The sequence below is a fragment of the Miniopterus schreibersii genome (assembly GCF_964146895.1).
Source record: "Miniopterus schreibersii genome assembly, chromosome: 12".
Lineage (NCBI taxonomy): Eukaryota > Metazoa > Chordata > Mammalia > Chiroptera > Miniopteridae > Miniopterus > Miniopterus schreibersii.
In genome coordinates this window covers 55,953,476-55,975,481 of record NC_138112.1, presented here as the reverse complement: position 1 = coordinate 55,975,481, position 22,006 = coordinate 55,953,476, and the positions used below count along the sequence as shown (strand labels likewise).

The 22,006-nt window shown below is 36.1% G+C and overlaps 1 protein-coding gene across 4 annotated transcripts in view; it reads right to left on the bottom strand.

Annotated features, from left to right (window-relative positions):
* HIPK3 (homeodomain interacting protein kinase 3) overlaps positions 1-22,006 on the bottom strand; it is a 69,017-nt gene that overhangs the window by 15,088 nt on the left and 31,923 nt on the right. For all 4 annotated transcript variants that reach the window (XM_081152844.1, XM_081152842.1, XM_081152845.1 and 1 more), the window contains exons 3-5: positions 4,323-4,446; positions 771-890; positions 57-143 (exon numbers count right to left, since the gene is read on the bottom strand). In XM_081152844.1, coding sequence (XP_081008970.1) covers positions 57-143; positions 771-890; positions 4,323-4,446 — 331 coding nt within the window. The remainder of the gene's footprint in view (positions 1-56; positions 144-770; positions 891-4,322; positions 4,447-22,006) is intronic.

Here is a 22,006-nt window from a genome sequence, read left to right as displayed (position 1 = left end):
AAGCAAACCCACCACCTTCAGCATGTAAGATTCACAACCGTGACTGTGGTACTCACATGCACTATATCATCCAGACTGTTGAATATGTACTTTCTGGCTTCTTTAGACTTCATTCCTGTCTCTGCCTCATGTTCTTCGAGTGTCTTATTAAATAAAACAAAGAAGGAAAAGAATATATTATTACCCATCACTTGTAAATCCTTTATTTCTTTAATTCTGCCACATTTAGTCTAATATACAGAATATTCTAAGGCAAGTATTAGTTTCAAAAGAATAACTATCATAAATGTATTTTTTAAAAGTACAAAAAAATGAGAAGAGCTTGGTTCAGGTAAAAAAAAATTACAAATATAATAAGCTCCACAAAATAACTATAAAGTTAATCATTGAGGATTTATTGATCCCCAAAGATCCGGGAATAAATTAGGTACTTGGGTTATGTACTAAGTGGTTAGATTCAGTCCCTGTCCTATAAAGCATAATAATGTAGAACTGGGTAGAGAAGATGAAACACACAACACAAAAGTAATTATACTCATAAAACTTAAAAAGCCATTTAAGATGGATTAATAACTATGTGCCAGGTTAGAGAATAAGCTAAGTCATTCAAAAAGGGTTTTTCTCGTTAAAAAGGTGGGATAGGGTATCAAAAATAAAAATTCAAAAGGAAAAATGCAATAAAATAAAAATAAGCATGGCGGGTATTATCCATGCACGAGTCATCTGAGGAAATGTTTTTCTAAATATATATGTGTTTTTAAATGAATTACCTTTAATCTCCAACCAGAATGAGAAATATCTGTTTCTCTGCAAAAAAATCTTGTGGATTTTGTACCCACATTTAGCAACTGTTCTCCTGGTAAGCCTTGAGTCTGAGAAATATATCGAATCTGAAAAATAATTTACAAACAGAAGAGTTTATTTTTTCATGCAATAGATATTAATTGTATGAAATACATAATATTATGTATCAGACACTATGTTAGATACCAGGTCAAGAATTAAATGATATAGTCTGCACCCTCAAGAAATTCAGTCTAGTGGGGAACACACAAGTCAACAGTTATAATGAGGTGTTATAAGTACCAGGGAAGGGATACCTAAAATAATTATAGTCACATGAAGTTCCAGAAGAGGAGATGCTCAAGTTGGGTCTTAAAGAACAAATAAGAGTTTGTTAGCTCTGGAGGCATGGGGAAAACCTAATCTATTATGATCTATCTTAAGGTTATAATATGAGTAAATATGGAACATAGGAGAAAATGCCCACACATTCAAAGACTGGAAGCACAGAAGTCACTGAGGAAAAAATGGCAAGAGATGAAATTGAACCAGAAGGCAAAAGGATTTATCGGTAGGATAAGAAGTCTGGATTTTACTCCAGCAGGTAATAATAATCAGAAATCACTGGAGACATCTAGGCAGGAAACTGAACATGTTACATTTTTGTAATATAATGTCCAAGAATAGTGAGAGGATGAGCCCAGAGGAGAGATAAGGAGGGCCTGAACTGAGAGACTGAGGAGGGATAGAAAGGAAGGAGTGGGCTTAAGAGAGGCTTAGATTGACAAGAACACTAATAAGACAGTATATCCACAATTAAGGCAGCCTTCTCTAAACACGCACACTACATATGTTTGTATACAAATGGAAATGAAATGCATATATGAGAAAATATAACATGATGAATTCTCAGCATGGTCAGTGCCTACTTATAGAATCCAAAATTCAGAGGAAACTGCCTTGGAAAGGCTTTAAGAGACAAATGATAAAGATGATTAAAGGGTTAGAACAGCCCAGCCGGGCGTGGCTCAGCGGTTGAGCATCGACCTAGGATCCAGGCAATCGGGGTTTGATTCCTGGTCAGGCCACATGCCCGGGTTGCGGGCTCGATCCCCGGTCGGGGGCGTACAGGAGGTGGCTGATCAATGACTCTCTCATCATTGATGTTTCTGTCTCTCTCCCTCTCCTTTCCTCTCTCTGAAATCAATAAAGGTATATTAAAAAAGGAGGGGGAGGGGAAGTTGGAACAAAAGCACCATAATGAAGAATTAAAATAATCTGAATTATTTTTCCTGGTGACTCAAATTTGGCTTTTAAGCAAATAATAATTATAGGTTTAATGTTAATTCTTTGTCACCTCTTGAAAAAAAAAACACCAATATTGCATTAGAAAGTTAAGTAAAGGTTAGACGTAAGACATCAACAATATAGTTTCCTCCTTTGTAAAAGAGAGGCAATAATAGTATATACCTCGTAGGGTTATTGTGAGCATTAAATGAGTTGATGTAGTGTCAAGAACAGTTCCTGGTACACAAAAGAGTTCAGTAAAGCATCAATTAGTAATACTAATATTGCCCACTGTACTGCCACTGTAAGGCAAAAAAGTTAAAAATAAATAACAACACCCAAACTGGGTATCCAAGTATGTAAGGGCAGCTGATGATTGGAAATAGGAACAGATAACAGAAGGAAGCGCACCCTATGGGCGGTCCTTTCACATCCTAATGAGATGATCATAATTGAGATAGTTGGCAAAAGTTTATGAAATTAAACTGCATTAATAAATAGACTTAAAGTACAAAACAACAACAAAAAACATGAACATATTAATAGATGCAAAAAAAAAAAGCATTTGAGAGTCTAAAACCAATTCTGGATTTTAAAAAAAAACAACCTTTGAAAATTAGAAATAGAAAGGTGCTCCCTTATCTTGAAAACAGACATTTATCAAAGCCTAAATAGCAATCACCATATTTTCAAATAGTATAAAGTCTAAAATCGCAGCCAAAATTAGGATATTCATACCATCACTCCTATTCATTTGTATTCACATATTTTAGAAAATAACTTTTAAAACACTGAATTGATAACTATGCAACTATCAATGCTCTATGCTCGTAACTTTTTTTCAATTACTGTACCCCTTTGGAATGAAAATTATATACATTCTGAAAATATTGTTGATCTGGCTCAAAGTAACAGTTTAAATTCTATTATAGAATTTAGAAAAACTGAGTTTGGGGCAGGCCTTTGTCTTAAATTACCATTGCAACTTTTGACAAGTCATTTAATTTTCCTAAGCCTCCATTCTCTTCTTTATAAAATTGGAAGTAGCAGTAACTAAGTAATCAGTGGGGTCATTTTCAGTACTAACATCAGTTGTCCAAGACTAGAACTGTATAGTCCAGATCCAGAATGTAATAACAAATCAACCTGAAGCTGCCACTAGGTGGTGTCCTGTTCCAGAGTAGTATGCATGTCATAAATTGTGGTACACAGGTCAAAGGCATATTTCTAGCATTTGACTGGCATCTCAGAACGTGAGCAGCTAAGAATTATGGAACTTTCCAACTAAATCATCAAGTCTTTCAAAACTACAGTTCAGCATCTGCATGAAAGTCAGTGGTTGGGTAAAAAGCTGAAGGCAACCAGTATGTATGGAAAATTTTACAGAAACTTGTCTTTTAAGAGGTATGCTGAATGGAAGAAGGAAGGCAGAGACTATTAAAAACCTGGCCTAAAGAGTTTTATGGGCCCGGCCAGGCGTGGCTCAGCGGTTGAGCATCGACCTAGGATCCAGGAGATCGGGGTTTAATTCCTGGTCAGGGTACATGCCGGGGTTGTGGGCTAGGCAGCCGATCAATGACTCATCATTGATGTTTCTATCTCTCTCTCTCTTCCCCTCCTTTCCTCTCTGAAATCAATAAAGATATGTGTGTGTGTTTTTAGAAAAAAGAGTTTTATGGGTACAAAGTCATTAGAACAAGAGATTAATGCTAATAATTACATCTAATCTAATAATATTAAAAGACTTAGAGTCATCTCAGCAACATTTGTCACCAAATTAGCAATCTCTCATATCTGTTTTGATATAGAATGCTACACCCTGAAAATCAGAAATAAGGCACAACATTTTAGTTACAATTCTATCACGTGTGCTTTAAACTGTTCTACTTTTTTACGACTAAAAGATAAGTAGTATATCATTTAAATAACAATTACATTTATCTACTATAAGCCAAATACAGAAAGATAGAATGTAACCATCTTGTTAATCTTGACTAACATTTTCCACTAAAATGAGCTGGATTATAACTTTGTTTATAAAATTTACTTAGTGTTATAAAAGAGTTTTTAAAAATCAAATGCAGTTAATTTTGAGATCTTGAATTTAAAAATCCACAAGATCGCAAGTTTAGCCATTTTATTTTTAAGATTCTTCACGTGTATTGTGTATCTAAAGAAATGTATTCCTATTAGTCTATTATTTTTCTTTACAATCTACCAGTTCTACTAAGTGATCATGACAGTTCTGTTACCTGGTCATATTCCAAGGCTCCTGGGTAGAGCGGCCATCCAAGGAATAATTCTGCAATCACGCATCCCAATGACCACATGTCTATGGCTTCACAAAATGGCAACCCCAATATAATCTCTGGAGCTCTGAAATAAAAAAATCATGAGTGATTTTCCTTTAAAAGTGTCTGATTTTATCTGACATTCTAAGGAAGGTTAGCAAATGACAGAAAAATTACTTTCTATTTATAGTAACTTCACTTTTCAGAATTCTTGGAAACCTAGCCATAATCCTGAATTAAGCTTTAAAAGGTGCTGTAAGTACATCATTATGATAAAATATCTACACCTAATCTTCAGTTTTATTAAGATAACATTAAAAAAGGAAAAAGCACAGACTTGTTTTTGAGACTACAGCAGATCAGAAATAACACACTAGCAAGAAGAAAACTGGCAGACTATTAAATACATGCACTATGACATCAACAGAACTGAAAACCAGACGTTGAGAGATAAGACCAAAACAAAATAAAACCCCAAAGGCTAGAAGTGGATCTAGACCTAGATAATATTTCAGAACAGAATAATAAATTCACATAATCAGGGCCATTAGTCATCCAAAAGAGACAAGACCAAGTTCAATGTATCTGTTTTAAAAGTAGAAAAGTAGAGGGTATATCAAAACAGTTAAAAAGCATTTTAGCACTTAAAAAGCTTTGATAATTTGGAAAATGTATTCCATGAAAGATATCATTCCCAAATAAATTATGTTACTTCTTCACGTGGCTTTCCCATGAGAAGATTAACATTCTAAGACAGGCTCCACATACAGCTGTGTAATTCCAAGTCATACAATCATAGTTATACTAGATTTGCATGTGAATGAGTGTATTTCCTACCTCAAACTTAGAGAGTTGTAAGAATAGTATAATGAAAATTTTCTTCCTGAACCACTTGAGAATAATTTGCCAAATAACTGTATACTTTGTATTTCCTACAATAAGAATATTCTCCTAAATAACCATGATACAATCATCAAAATCAGGAAATGAACATTGACGCATCTCTACATCTAAGCCTCAAGCTCAAAGTTTGGCCAATTATATTAATAATGTCATTTATGGCAAAAGGATCCAATTCAGAATCACACATTGCATTTAGTTGTCTTCTGTCTTTTAGTCTTTTTCAATATGCAATAACTCAAGTCTCTCCTTGATTTCTATGACCTTGACTAAGATATTACAGACTAATTATTGTAAAACGTGCCCCCTTAATGTGCGTTTGTCTGATGTTTCCTCATAATTATATATGAGTTATAAATGTTTAAGAGGAATATTACGGAACTGGTGTTTTCTCATTATATCTACCAGGTGGCACACAATTTGATTTGTTCCATTACTGACAATGTTCACTTTGATTACTTGATTAACGTGGTATCTACTAGATATCTCCACGATCTTGTTCCCCTTCCCCCTTTGTAATTAAGTATTTTGGGGGGATTTCAACCTGAGACTATATGAATAATCCTTTCCTTATCAAACTTTCAATTTACTCATTTATCTGCCTATGTGAATATAGACTAATGGAGTCCTATTTTATTCAATGTGTTATAATCCATTATCATAATTATTTATTTTGATTCTCTAATTTTTCCAGGCTTGACCAGTTAGAATTCCCTCGGTGAGCTATGGGTCCTTATTACTACTGGAATGGCACTGTTCCCAGGCTCTCTCAGCATACATATTACATACAGTTACACAAAATAAACCTGCTAATTTCTTTCACTGAGACTGCTGACTGTCATTATCACCTAAAGCAGAGGTCCTCAATCTTGGCTGCACATTACAATCACTTGGTCCTAGTCACACCCCGTACTAATTAAATCAGAAACTCTGGGCATGGGATTTACGTGTCGGTATTTTCGAAAGCTCCAGGGGTGAATCCAATACATGGCCAAGGAGAAGAATGAAAGCCCAGACCCAAGTAGTGAGGCCAACGGGGAGACCAGTCCAAATCCTCCCGACAGCACTTATCAGAATAAGTTCAGGGATCATAAGCAAGCTTTCTATCATAGATTTGCGACCTATCCAGTGACTCTTCTACTCCTGGGCATCTCTGCTATAATCAGTAACTAAGATTCAGTAGACCCTTAGTCCACAAGCATTTGTTAAAAACAAGTTAAGTGCTATGGGGAGACACTCTCAGGCATCAAAGACCTTTAAAACAGAGGTATAAAAGATTTCCATTCTTTTGACAAAATACTTAAGTGTTTATGTAGATGTATACAATTATATTCAGACATAATCAAATGCTAAATTGTGTTGTAGAAAGAGGAAAAACTCAAGTTACACTAAGTTATCAATCTTATATATTCAAAACATAGTACAAAGGACAGAGATCTTATTTTTGTTGACTATTGTATATGCAGAACCTAGCAGAACATATGCACTCAGTAAATATTTCTCAAACAAGTCATTCCACCACAGGTTGGGTCACACAAAGGGAAGCACCAGAGTAAAGTCTGGGTTTAAACCAGGTCTGGAAGAATACAGGTCTATACAGAAAGAAAGAGAAATGGGCACAAGAGTTTATAAAAAGTACCTATTAACCTATACTAAAAAAATTTAAAGCAAAAAAGCAGTTCGTTTCCAAAGCAGGGAGTAAGAGGGGATTCACTAGTGATATTTAATCATGCACTAATCTGAATGCTAAAGTATTATTAAGATTAATGGAACAATAGCTATGTGTGTAAAAGCTTTATGATTATTTTGAAATATTTAATATAAAAAATTCATGGGCCCACCCAGTGTGGCTCAGTGGTTGAGTGTCGGACCCATGAACCAGGAGGTCATGGTTCCATCCCTGGTCAGGGCACATGCCCAGGTTTCGGTCTCAATCCCCAGTAAGGGACGTGCAGGAGGCAGCTGATCAATGATTCTCTCTCATCATTGATGACTCTCTCTCTCTCCCCCTTTCCCTTTCTCTCTCTGAAATCAATAAAAATGTATTTTTAAAAAATTTTCATGGGATTTGAAACTGGCTGTTTAGAAAACTTCAACATCACATTTGGCAATGTACCTAGGATATACATTTAAAGATATTGAAATAATTTGAAATTCGGGTAACAGTAAGAAAGAAGACTGTCAGTTTGATAAAGTGTGTTAGATTCCTTCATTTAATGAATAAGCCAAGTTTCTAATTGACAGTGATAAGAAAGTGGAGGTATCTTTTTAAAATCTTGCCCAGGAATTGCATAAAGCCACTAAGATAATCTTTTTTAAACATAAAATCTAAGATACAAAAATTATACTCCTAAAGAAAGTCCTTCCATCTCCTTTTTAATCTACCTTAACTCCTTTCTGAGCACCAACAATGTGGCAGTGCTAAGGATGCAGAGGGAATCTGCAGAACAGGCAAGGCGGTGCACATTAAACATGCCTACTGAATGTCGAATATAAATAAACCTGTTGTTTACCATTCCATCACAATTAGCAGGCAGGTGTCAAAACCACAAACAAACTCAAAAATTTAGGTCATATGCTAACAAAGGCAATCTCTACCTTAAATGCTGTATTTCTTTCTTTCTTTCTGCCATGTGCTTTTAATCAAATTTATCATTATTCATTAAGACAAAATCCTTTCTACTTCTCTAAAACCTTGAAACACTGATATAAAATATAAGGTGGTTAAGCTGGAAATAATTTTTTTTAAGTGGGAAACTGAACTCTAGATGGTTTGTAGGACTTTTGCAAGACCCCAGAAGAGAATTTGGCAGTAGATGCCTCAAATAAGAACATAGTGAAGTACTGTCACTTAGAAAAGAGGACTATTAATGGAACATTTTATTTGATTTATTTCATTTATTTACTTTTTAAAGTTGAAAATTCAACTACTGACAGAAGAAACCCAGCCTTGTTAGGAAAAGGGGTTTCTCAGTTCAGGAACTCAGTATGTCCAGTTTTAGAAACACTTGTGTTCTTATAATAGAGACACATGCCTTAGGTTACCATGACAAATGCCATTAAACTAAGAACCCACGTGATGATATCATGGCCACCATAATATGGCTCCTAACTTGGTTTTTCTACACGCAGAGAACATATCAGGCCAACATGAATATCAATATAATGCTGCTATTCTTCAGTTTCTTGTGACTCTAGTAGCAGTGACAGGTCTGGTCAGGTCTAGCACACTGATTAAACAATTTCTGAGATGACAAAACTGATGGTTCTCTCAGGCAATGTCCCTCAAAAAGACTGCAAGGTGCAGCCATGTAGGCTTCTCTTGGTGATTCTCCTATACAAATATATATCTACATATTTCTCTCTGCTTTTGACAATAAGATACCAGAGAAATGCAGCAGAAACTTGAAAGTGGTAAACTGAATAAAGATAAAAATACTAAAATAAGGACAGTCTTCTCTGAGGTAGAGAAAGATTCACAAGGCATTTTTTAAAGTAACCGTTTTATTAAGATGTAATTCACCCATTTAAATGGTAAAATCAATGATTTTTAGTATGTTCATGGAACTGTGTGACTATCACCACAATCAATTTTAGAACATTTTTATCATCCCCAAAAGAAATCCTATATCCATCAATAGTCACACCCTATTTGTCCCAAACTCCACCATCCCTAGGTCACCACAAATCTACCTCTCTCTCTTTAGATTTGCCTATTATGGACATTTCATACACAGGAAATAATACAATATGTGGTCTTTTGTGACTTGATTCTTTCTCTTGGCATAATGTTTTCAAGGTTCAACCACGTCGTAACATGTATTAGTACTTCATTTACTTTTATTACTGAATAGTATTCTTCTATTGTATGAATATACCACATTCATTTATCAATTCATCAGGTGATGGACATTTGGGTTGTTTCCACTTCTGGGCCATTATGAAAAATGAGAAGTTAAACAAAGGAGGCCATGTCAGCTCATCAGCCTACTGAGCAAGAATATGCTCCAGTGCTGAGCAGTCTATACACCAAGTACACACTGCCTCGGACAGAAGTAGCCAGTACAGAAAGAAAATGCCTTTGATGGAATATACAGTGTATCCAAAAGGGACAAGAAGGTATTAGTATTAAAGGAACTACTGATTTTCCTATTTTGTTCAATGAAGCAGGCCTTATGACTGAGTTAATCTTATATGGGTATGCCCTTTATCAAACCTCTAAGGCACTTAAAGAAAACAGCAAGAACCCCTTGCCCATATATTGGCAGTCCAATATAAAAGAGCATGGGTCATGGGTGCAATTCCACTTGGGTAAATTTCGTAAGAACTTTTTGCTAAACTGGTGCTAAAATATTAGGAATCTATGCAGAAAAGCTCTGGGAAGACAGATTTTGGAGTCTGATAAGGAAGCACTGATTTAAAATAATAAAGGCCATCTACATAGAGCTATATTTGAAACACTCAAGAGTAGATACCTAGCTCTTCTCCAACAGCAAGTAATTTACCTGAGCCTTAGTATCTTCATTTTTAAAACGGGGTTTTACTACCTTACATACTCCAACAATTATCTAAAGGACTACGTAAGAGGATGTGAGTAAAACGTGGAACAGTATATACATTCCCCTGACTCATGCTCCCACTTTCCTAGTTCACACCTCTCCTCTCAACCACCACCTCCTCCCCCATCCTCACTCCTGTTTTCCCTGCATCCTACTTTACTGAGAACAAAAAAAGATGGAATTTGAAAGAAACGTCTACATTCTCACCATGTGTACTTGCCCACTTGCATATGTCAGTGCTTCTATCTAAGGCATCTGTGTTCACTTACTGAAGTATACCCAGAGATTTCCCACTCTCTCCTCAACCTCTCTCTGTATACAGGACCACCCCACACCTGCCATCTTGGGGAAAAATCTCGTTTACACTCTCCTTCAGCTATAACCATTCTCTGTTCCCTTTACACCAATACTTCTTGAAAACACTGTTTAGTAAAGATGCTTCCAATTCTGCTTCTAACTTGAACTCACTCAAATCAGGCTTTCATCACCCCATCATTCCACCAAAATAGCTCTCGAGGTCACCATGAGCCACTGCATCGCCACATCCTCAATTTTCTTGTTTTGTAGCATCAACACAGCTGATCATGCTCTCCTGCTTTAAACACTGCATTTGATTTCCAGGACACCACTCGGTTCCTTTTACCTCACCATCTCATTTCCACCACCTTTAAATTCTGGAGTGTCCCCAGGCTCAGTCTTTGGATATCTATCATCATGTACATTCACTTCCCTTAGGGGGTCTTATCCAATCAGTTTTATATACATACCACCTCTATTCATAAGACTCCCAAATGTGTATCTTCAACCCAGACCGCTCTCCTTAATTCCAGGACTTATGTATTTATTAGACATCTCAAATCGATCATGTTCAAAAAGAACCCTAATTCCCAATTTCCCCTAACCTACGCCTCCCCAGAACTTCCCCATCTCAGGAAATGACAACCCTATCCTTTTAGCTTCTCAGGCCCATGATTTGGGGGAATCAAACCTGACTTTTCTCCTCTCGCTTCCCACATCTATCAACAAAACCCACTGACTCTATCTTCAAAACAGATCCAGAATTTGACCACTTTACTCCACCTTTACTGCTACCACCCTAGTTCAAGCAATCGTCTTTCACCTGGATTACTGCAACAGCTTCCTACCTGCTCTTGCTTCTGCCCCATCTAATCTCAATTTAGCAGCCAGAGTGATCCATTTAGTACACAAATCAGACCATGTCACCCTTCTCAAAATCCTCCAACAGCTAGCTTCCTACCACTGAGTAAAGTCAAATTCTTTACAAGGGCCTACAAAGATTGTATATGATTCAGCCCTTAGATACATTTTAAACTTCTAGCCCTAACCGGTTTGGCTCAGTGGTTACAGCATCAACCCTCAAACTGAAGGGTCCCGGTTTCGATTCTGGCCAACGGTACAACCCTGGCTGTAGGCTCCATCCCCAGCCCCGGTTGGGGGGTGTAGGAGACAACCAATCAGTGTGTCTCTCTCACATCGATGTCTCTCTCTCTCTCTCTCCCGCTCTCTCCGAAAAGCAATGGAATAAATATCCTTAGGTTAGGATTAAAAACAACAACAACAAAACCCTTCCGACCATTATCCAACTTGCTTGCTCCGATCCACTTTCATTGGCCTCCTTACTGTGTGAACCGTAATTCCTGCCTCGAAACCTTGACACTTATATAGGAGAAGAAGGTTCCAGCCAGAGGGTACAACAGGACTTGATCCCTTCACTCTTACTTCGTGTTTCTGCTCAAAGCTCACATTACAAGGCTTTCCTAGGCCATTGTAAGTAGATGAGTAAGCCCCCACACCAACACAGACACTTAGCTTTCCTCCTTTATCCTGCTTTATTGTTCTCTATAGCACTTTTGTCACCAACTGATATGTTTGCTTATTATGTTTCTCCCCTGCCCCATTTATATTTATAAAATATAAATTACATGAGGAATTTTTTTCATTGCTTTCAATGCTATATTCCCAGCACTGAGAACACAGCCTGGCAAATAGCAGGCACTCGATCATTATTTGTTCAATGGATTGATCAACCAACGGAAGCTATTAGCATTCATTCATTCATTCATTCATGATGCTAAGAATAGCTTTGCTAACCAAACACCTTATCAACCAACAGACTTTTACATGTTAGACACTTTGCATTTGGGACAATCAAAATGTTTTGAATACATAATAAAAACAAACACAATTTACTGAGCTTCAGTGGGCCAGGCATCATGGAAATAACTTTTAATGCATTATCTCACAAAGAACATGTTCTGAAAACAAATTTCTGTACTGTTCTTCTGTTCCAAGATTAAAAATGGACCCAGCCACCGTGGCTCAGCTGTTGAGCACTGACCTATGATCTAGGAGATCGAGGGTGGATTCCCGGACACGACACATGCCTGGGTTGTGGGCTCAATCTCCAGTGGAGGGCGTGCAGGAGGCAGCCGATCAATGACTCATCACTGATGTTTCTATCTCTCTCTCCCTCTCCCTTCCTCTCTCTGAAATCAATATTTTTTTTTCAAAATGCTAGTAAATAAAATGTTAAAACAGAAAAACCCCTCACTCAATCCACAGAATCATGAAAAATAATAAACCATTGTTTTTGAAGCAACTAATTGTCACATAGGAACAAATAACTGATACACTGCCCAAAGTACCCAAAAAGTAATGTAGTAATTTGAGATTTCAAACGCCTGATTCCAAAAGCCTTTCTCTGTATCATACCATCTCAAATTACAAAATCCTGTATCCAAAAGAAACATAGAAAGCCAAACTAACAGACACCAAAGTCATTTTTAGCAATTCAGTTAAAGTTATGCATTAGTTTTATTTTCCACAGAATAGGAAAATACTAAATGACCTACGTTTTCTAATAATTTTATAACATGCGTTTTTTGATTAACTGGTCTTTAGCTTTCTAGGACAATCAAAAGAATAAAGTATATTGCTGCCTTTTTTTTAAATTTATTTATTGCTTAAAGTACTACAAATGTTCCCCTTTTGCCCCCATTGGTCCCTTCCACCCTGTACCCCTCCCCCCAGCCTTCACCCCAGTATTATCAACTTTTCATTCTGCATAATTCCTTTTAAAAATATATAACAGCAGCATCAAGTAGTTACATAACACTAAGAACCAGGCAATCCACTAAATGCTTTATAAGTATCAACCCATTTGATATTCATGTCAATCCTTTTCATAGATAAAGAAACAGGTACAAGGATAAGTAACTTGCCTAAGGGTCACAAAGCAAGTACCAGGCGCAGCTGGGATTCAAAGCCAGGTTTTATAGCTTCAGAATCCATACTTTTATCTAGTACATCTTAAAATAATTCCTAGTATTACTAAGTCTACCAGACTTTTATCTTACTGGAAGTTCTCCAACTCAGATACTATACTTATTGTGGCCCGGCCAGGCGTGGCTCAGCGGTTGAGCGTCGACCTAGGATCCAGGTGATCCGGGTTCGATTCCCAGTCAGGGCACATGCCCAGGTTGTGGGCTCGATCAATGAATCTCTCATCATTGATGTTTCTGTCTCTCTCTCTCCCTCTCCTTTCCTCTCTCTGAAATCAATAAAGATATATTTAAAAATAAAAAATAAAAAAATATATATACTTATCATTGTGTTCTTTTTCTCTTTAAACATATCATCTTTGACTTTAAGACTAACCAGGAAATACGAAATATAAATATACTTATGTGAAAAGAACTCTAATTGACATTGTACCAAGCCATTTTCCTGATCTTTAAGCATTTACTCATCTTAACCATAAATAATCCTTCCCATTAAATACACAGACATCTGCTGGATACCTCTTAGTTAAAATAAGGCTCTTATTTTGGCAGTTACTGTGTTCCTAAAGATGACTGTGCAACATCCTTTTACAGAGGCAATTAGGAAATGAGCTCAACAGTGGATGTGACCATCTACTAGCTGTAGGTGTGATTACTCATAAATTTATAAATAATGCATTCAATAAATTCTAACAAATCATAACCCTATACTTAGCAAAAGACGGCAAAGACCTAAAGTAGTTGTAAAATGCAGGTATACATAAACATGTGTTTGTACAAGCACAGCAAATCTTGGAAAAGTTCCACACCCAAGTTTTATTGGCAATTATCTTTAAATAATCGACTTGACACGGAGGAGGGAAAAGTATGCATTTCCACAACACTTATTTCTAAAACAAACATCTCATATAATAAAAGATGAATGTTTAAAAACTGTCAGTCACCTGTATTTTTTAGGAATTTCATGTTTTCTTCTAATATTGTCATCAAAGTTACACTAAATGGCCAGGGATTGGTGAATATTTATTTTCTTTCATTATAAAGAACATTTTTCTAGTGAAAAAATTTTTTAAACTGTCTTTAATGGAGTGGCATTGGTTAGTGAGAATTTTTGACGTGGAAATGTACTGTCCCGGAGGGAAGGAATACTGGAGGTGTCCCCCTTAGAGGTTCGTAAGCACCATGCAGGAGACTCTTCTAAGCAGAAAAGGAGAACATACACTGGAGGACCTCCAAGAATCCTTCCAAATGATGATGCAACTAAAATTTATAGTACTAAAGAACATTTTGACAACTGCAATGTTAACAGGATGACTGTTAAAATATATTAATGAGTTTATTTGCTGCTTAATCAGCACTCTTTTAAATATCCTGCAGAATGGTGCTTCTTTAAAACAACCAACAAAACCTCAACACTCAGGCAAATAGATTTCAAAAGAGACAATCAACCATTTTTAGAAATATTTTTCTTTTTTAAGTTATGAATGTTTTTAATGTGTTAAGAAATGTGTTGCTTTAGGCAATAACATCACTACAAAACACTGGGTATTCACATAGATTGTATTTTTATGACTAACTGCAACTACTTAATATGTTGAAATGTAATCAAAGTACACACTCTTAAAATAGACACTCATTCAAATGTAGCTCGAGTCACAGGCTAAAAATATCACAATTAAAAATATCCTTATTGCAAGGCCACTTAATCTGTTGAGTATGTAGAACAATGATCCAGATCAAAACACCAAGTACAAAGAACAACAGTAATATCTTCAAAACCTATTAAATGTTAATTCTGAGAGGTGGAGGATAGGAGACAGCAAAGATTAAATATGCATTACCAATATCCAAATGTACAGCTTAGAGCCCTATGCCCAAAAAGATGGATACATCAATAAGCGGCATATGTGATTAATCAATAGCTAATATTTTGTAAAGATACGAGTGAGAAATATATCTCATTTATAGACAGCACTATTTATTTCAAGTTTGATATACCAAGAACAGTTACAAGATCACTCAAAATTATCATGATATGAAAGAGAAAACTGTAAGAAAATTGTTACTGAAAGAAAGCAAGAGCTGGACTGGTAGGGGAATATGAAAAGTATATGTGGAAAATAAAGGAAAAACATGTCAGTAACTGAGGCGGAATGTGTCTGTTCTTTATATGCTGGTTTATATACTATTAGATGTAGAAAAATCACAGATCATATATATGAACTACACTGTCAATATCTTACATTCGTATTGCATTTGTACTTTACCACCTTTTCAAATATTTTATTCTAAGAGATAACAAAGATATACGTTATTATTCTTATTCTACAGGTAAGAAGAAAGTTTAAAACAGTCCAGAATTCCTTAAATTTGACTGTGAAATACGTATATTTAAAATTATAATGTATTTTCAGTAGATGCCAATAGCTCATAATCTATAAGGTGTGCTTAAACAAAATTTGCAATTAGACACAGTGCTCCCCAAAATACATTCCATTTAAATACACATTTAAAATTAAATTCTCAGATATTTAATAACCTACAAAATGGGCAACTACATTAAGCAACTTCTGGACCTAGACCAATGAAATTTAAGAGAATATAAACATATGAAACACCCACACATATTTTCTTCCAACCTAACCCTGAATAATTTCCTACCAGAACCATTAATCCCAACAAATAACCAATCTAAATAATTGCCAGGAATCACTGAGAAGCTTTCAAATATATTGAATTACATTCTCCCTAATAAAAGAAAATGGAAGGTTACTTAGTAGCAGGTATCACACTAAAATCCCCAATGAGAACAACTATAAAAGCTGGATAAAATACACATACACACACACACACACACACACACACACACACACACACACGAATATAGCTGTAAGGCCTATAGGTGATAATGGTAAAGTCAATGTAGGTTCATCAATTATAACAAATTTACCACCGTGGTATGGGACGTCAATAGTGAGGTAGGTTGTATGTGTGTGGAAAGAGAGCGGAGGGGGCATGGGAACTCTGCGGTTTCTGCTCAATTCTGCTGTCAACCTAAAACAGCTCTAGGAAATAAAGTCTATTAAAAAGAAAAAGGAAAAAACAGCTGTGTGAAGTCATCAGAATGCGGACAAGACAGCTAGGACTTGAGGGAACAAAATCCCAGAGCAAAGAAAAAACTTACTAAACTGAGCCCTGCATTTCCTAGAGGTAGTCACCAAAGGATAGTGAGGCATAGAGGCTGAACAGAAAGCAATGGCCTAGAGCCTGCAGCTGTCCCACTGGGCTGGGAAAACAAAACTGGAATTCAGAACCTGCCAAGGAAGAGGGGCCTTGGCAGACACTCCAGGTTTTTCAACTGAAACCACAAAGGTCTACAGCCTAGGAACAAGGACAGACTGAAATAGACCAGCCTCACTTGGAATAACATGATCTACCTACTCCACCTGACTTCCAGAATGAAAAAGAATTATCTCTGGAGGAAGATATTATCATCCAGAGTTCCTTGCATAGCAATGTCCAATGTTCAAGAAAGTAGATGAGCCCGGCCTGGCGTGGCTCAGCAGTTGAGCGTCGACCTAGGATCCAGGCGATCCGGGTTCGATTCCCGGTCAGGGCACATGCCCGGGTTGGGGGCTCTATCAGTGACTCTCTCATCATTGATGTTTCTGTCTCTCTCTCCCTCTCCTTTCCTCTCTCTGAGAACTTTGGGTTACACAAGTGTATGACATTTGCCAAAACTCACTAAACATGCATTTCACTGTATATAAAATTTAATTCCAAAAACAGAATAAATAAACACTAAGCTATTTTATGAAAGACATCCTTAAGTACTGATATCTACAACTTACTTTGAATTGCCTCACCAAATAAAGATGAAATGAAAAATGGATAGGGAGATATCTATGATAAACCCAATGTAGTATATGTTAATTGTAGAATCTAGGTAGTAGGTGCATGTTCACTGTACAATCCTTTCTTTAAAGTTAGTTGTAAATTTGAAAAGTTTCACAGTAAAATATTGAGGGGGGGGTGGTATTTAAACATAGCAAAGCAGATTTAACAGACATACACACGTCCCTATACACGGAGTCCACTGATTAAACCAAACACAAAGAAAAAACCTTAAATGCAGTCAGAGAGGAGAAAAAGGACATGTTAACATCAAAGGAGCCAATTTTCTATACATATAATGGAAGCCAGAATATAGTAGAATGGTATTTTTAAAGTGTTGAAAGAAAATAACTCCCAAAGCATACCTAAAGGACAACCTACTTAAAAAGTAAGTTGATGGGTTTTGTGTGTTTTCCTAGAAATGTAAAAGACCAGAAGTAGTCCTTTGAAGAATGAGTAGAAGGGCTTATACTATCAATTATGGTAATGACACTGTGAAACTGGTGCAAGAATAGAAAAAACAAAGGGGAGATAAATGGTGATGGAAGGAAACTTGACTTGGGGTGGTAAACATACAATATATGGATGATATACTGAAGAACCGTATACCTGAAACCTGTATAATTTTATTAACCAATGTCACCCCAATAAATTCAATTAAAAAAAGAGAATAGACAAAACAATGAATAGCAGAGTCCAAATATACACCTACACTTATAAGGTCAGCTGGTCTGACAAAGTTGTCACTGCCGTGGAGTGAAATAACAATATATGATGTCCAGCTGGTGTGGCTCAGTGGTTGAACATTGACCTATGATCCAGGAAATCAAGGTTCGATTCCCGGTCAGAGCACATGCCTGGGTTGTGAGCTTGATCCTCAGTAGGGGGCCTGCAGGAGTCAGCTGATCAATAACTCTCTCATCATTGACGTTTCTCTCTCTCTCCCTCTCCCTTCTTCTCTCTAAAATCAATAAAGACAAACTTAAAAAAATAATAATAATACTAATATATGGTGCTCAGTTAAGGGATTCCATATGGGGGAAAATGTACCTTAATCCCTACCTCATACCACGCACATTAATCAATTCCAGATTGATGGCAGATCTAAATGTAAAAGGTAAAACTATAAGAAAACATAAAACAAAGAAAACATAGGAAAACATCTTAGTGACATCTGAATATGTGAAAATTTCTTATAACACAAACGGTGTTAATTATAAAGAAATTTTTTGAAAAATAAAATATTAAATAGTAAACATTAAAGTAAGACCATGTATCAAACTAGTCCATGTATTCATCTAAGTCAGCTTTTAAGAGAGTGCAAAAGCAAGCCACAGAATGGAAAAAGATATTTCTCCAGAAGATTTCACATTGAAAATATACACTTCAAAAACCATAAGTGAACAATAAGACAGCCAAGCAAATGGAAAATTAGGCAAAAGAAATTTACAAATTAGAAACATCCAATTAGTCAATAAACTTGACTTGGGTAGGGGTTATATGGGTTAATTCATATTGTAACTTATCAAGATATAAACTTAAAATCTACATACTTATACTATTTATCCTTCAATAAAATAGTTTACCCCCCAAAATGGCTGCATTAACCATGACGTATTAACACAAATTCAACTATTTTCTGTAAGCATTCAAAGGTTCTGCTCTGAAGAGTAACAGCAGTACATCTACCTAGTTCAGGCCACCAGGGAACAACTATGGGAGACTCACTGTTACCCTGTTGCCACTGTATAATTTTCCAATAAACCATACCATTCATTTTTTTTAATATAGCTTCTAATTATAAAGTATATGCAATGTCCCAAGACTGTATTAAGCGCTTTACATTCTTTATGGAGGTTAACCTGCACAAGAACCTTTGAGGTAGCTATTATCATCATTATTTTACAGATGAGTAAACAGGCTCAGAAAGGTTGAACAACTTGCTCTAGGTGACACAGTAAGGGGCAGAACTAGAATTAAGAACCTGTGAATAAATATAGAAACATAATTTGTTACTTGGCTTTATTCAGCACCAAGAGACATAAGTATATTGTTTTGATTGTTTTTACACTTAAATTCAATCCGTCTTTGAAAATACTTTGTAACTGATGCCCATATAAACCCAATAAAGGAATACTACCATATCCAAAATGCTAGTGTTTAGAATCCTGTTACTAATTCAATGACATTCTCTCTGAAGGAGTTATATGTTAATGAAAAACAAATTAGAGCACACAAAATTTTAAAAAGATTCAGGCACATATTTCTGTCAGGTTATATAGCTTCACCACTGTATTACTCAAATATAAACTCTCAATGAGTTTACTCCCTCTAAATACTTCTAGAAGTATTTTGTTTGAAAATTATATTCTATTTTTCAGGTGACTTTCATAGTCACTGAATGTCAATTTCTAAAATTACATTTTAGCACATACAAAAGAGTTATATCTTTAGATTAAAAGGATAATTTCATTATTACTTTGCTATTACTCAAAATCAAATACACCCACAGTACATACATATAAAAATTAAGAGTTGTTTATTCAGGGATGTGATGTACAGCATAGAGAATATACTCAATACTATTGAAATAACTACGTTTGCTGCCAGGTGTGTATTGGAAATATCGGGGGGAACACTTTGTAAAGTATATGACTAACCACTATGCTGTATACCTAAAACTAATACAAAACAATACTGAATGTAAACTGTAATTGAAAAATAAAATAAATTCACTAAACTAAAAAAAAAGTTATAAATGTTGATTTATAAATTAAGTTCTCATTTAAGTATATTGGATTTCAGTTGCCTCTTCTATAAAGTTAAACTAAATATCTATGTAGATGTTTCCAACTCTAAAATTATTTGATTTTACATCACAAATCCTTAATACAAATATTTCATCTTTAAGAACTGTTGATTGCCCTGGCTGGTGTGGCTCATTTGGTTGGAGTGTCATCCCATGCACCAAAAGGTTGTGGGTTTGATTCCCGGTCAGGGCACATATCTAGGTTGCAGGTTCAATCCCCAGTGGGGCGCATACAGGAGGCAACCAATGTTTCTCTCTCACATCAATGTCTCTCTCTTTCCCCCATCCCTTCCCCTCTAAAAAAAAAAAAAAATCAGTAAAACATATCCTCAGGTTAGCATTTAAAAAAACAAAACAAAAACTGTTGATGATTAAGTTAGCCTTGAGGAAGGGGGGAAAAAACAAAACACCACATTTACAACACGAGGGAACATTTTGCTACAATATAAGGAGCTCCCTAGCAAAGAGACAGGAGACATTCAGATACTCCTGGACATAAGAACAGAGATACTGGGCTCATGTTTTCAGGGGATGAACTATAAAACCCGCTGAGGTTACCAATGCTTCCTAAACACAACATTCTACTCACACATTTTTTAAGTGTTCTAATCCCTTTTTTATTAACTTTGTTAGCCTTTTCCAATTCAAGGCCCAAAGTATGCCATAATCTTGATGCCACTGTAACGGTTTCCAAGAGGTCATCAGTTTGTGACATTCTTATTAGGAAGTGAAGGGGTAAGAAAGAGCATAGTAAAAATCTTCCCATATGTACATGTGTGCACAATGTGATCTCTTAAACTAACTTGTCACACATCTCTAACAACACAGGAGAAAAAGCAAAAGAGAGGCGACAGGTTAAAAAATGAATTACTAACCTAGCACAGAAGTCCAGAACAGGGCAGTGAGGAACGTATGGCAAAACTGACACGTGAGGATATTCCTGAGGTAAAATCCATAGGCTTCCACCACATAATGATTAGATGTGCAGCAGAAAAACAGTCAAGCCAAAAAACTCAAAAGTTTCCAATACTGAATAACTGGGAAAATGGTTCCTTTTCTAATTCTGATGTATAATCACAGAGGAAAAGGCAACTTTGGGAGAAAGATAAAATGTTTAAACATGAGTTGGTAACATCCAGAGACGGTCCAAAGAGACAGCTGGAAACAGAAACTGGGTGTTCAAATGGAGATCAGTGTAAGTGCACCATATTAAACAAACTGAAGTCATGGGAGTAAGAGCTCCAAGACGAAACTAAATCGAGAAAAGGGCCCAGGACTGAACCCCAAAGACTGCATGCATTAACAGCTGTGAAAAAGAACGAGATGTCAGAGAAGAAAAATAATCTGAGGGTAAAGTGTTCAGGAAGCTGGCAAAGAAAGTGTCAATAAAATGAAGCACTAACACGGCTGGATGATAGAGGTCCAGCTGCATGTGGACTTTAAAAAGAAATTCATCAAGTTTGGTGAATAGCAAACAGGAGCTTCAGAAAGGTGAGGGGAAATCCCTGGAGAGGGGGCATGGTGAAGTGGGGAGGCAGAACTGAGCTCAGACCATAGCGCTGCAGTCTACTAGCTGTGTACCCCTGGGGAAGTTGCTTCCCACATCTCAAATTCCCTCTTTGTAAAATAAAGATGTTATTAATTATCATGGGTAAAGGGTAATTATGAAATATTTCTAGCACAGTGGCTAGTATTAAACAGTCGAAGTGTTACTATTATATGAACTCTGTTCATTTTTACATTCGCCTTTCCCACATAAAAAAACAGCTACCAATGTGACCTATGACAGAGAAAACAAAAGTTTTTTTAAATGTAGTACAGAAGGTTGGGGAAGGCCGAAGAGGGTAAAGAGGGATAAATAGTGACAGAAGTTGATGACTCTGGGTGGTGAACACACAATACAATATACAGATGATGTATTACAGAATTGTAAACCTGAAACTTATGTAATTTTATTAACCCCAATAAATTCAATTAAAAAATTTTAATGTACTGCAGAGTAATGAAAAAATTAAAACTTGATTTTGTTTTTTGCCTATTTACAGCCAACAATTTGAAAGGCCAGAAATATCCTTGTGATGACAACAATGTGAAGAAAAGGGTAGTTTCACACACTATTGATTAAATTATAAATTGGAATTGTACATTTTTGGAAGGAAACTTAGCAGCACCCATCAACAA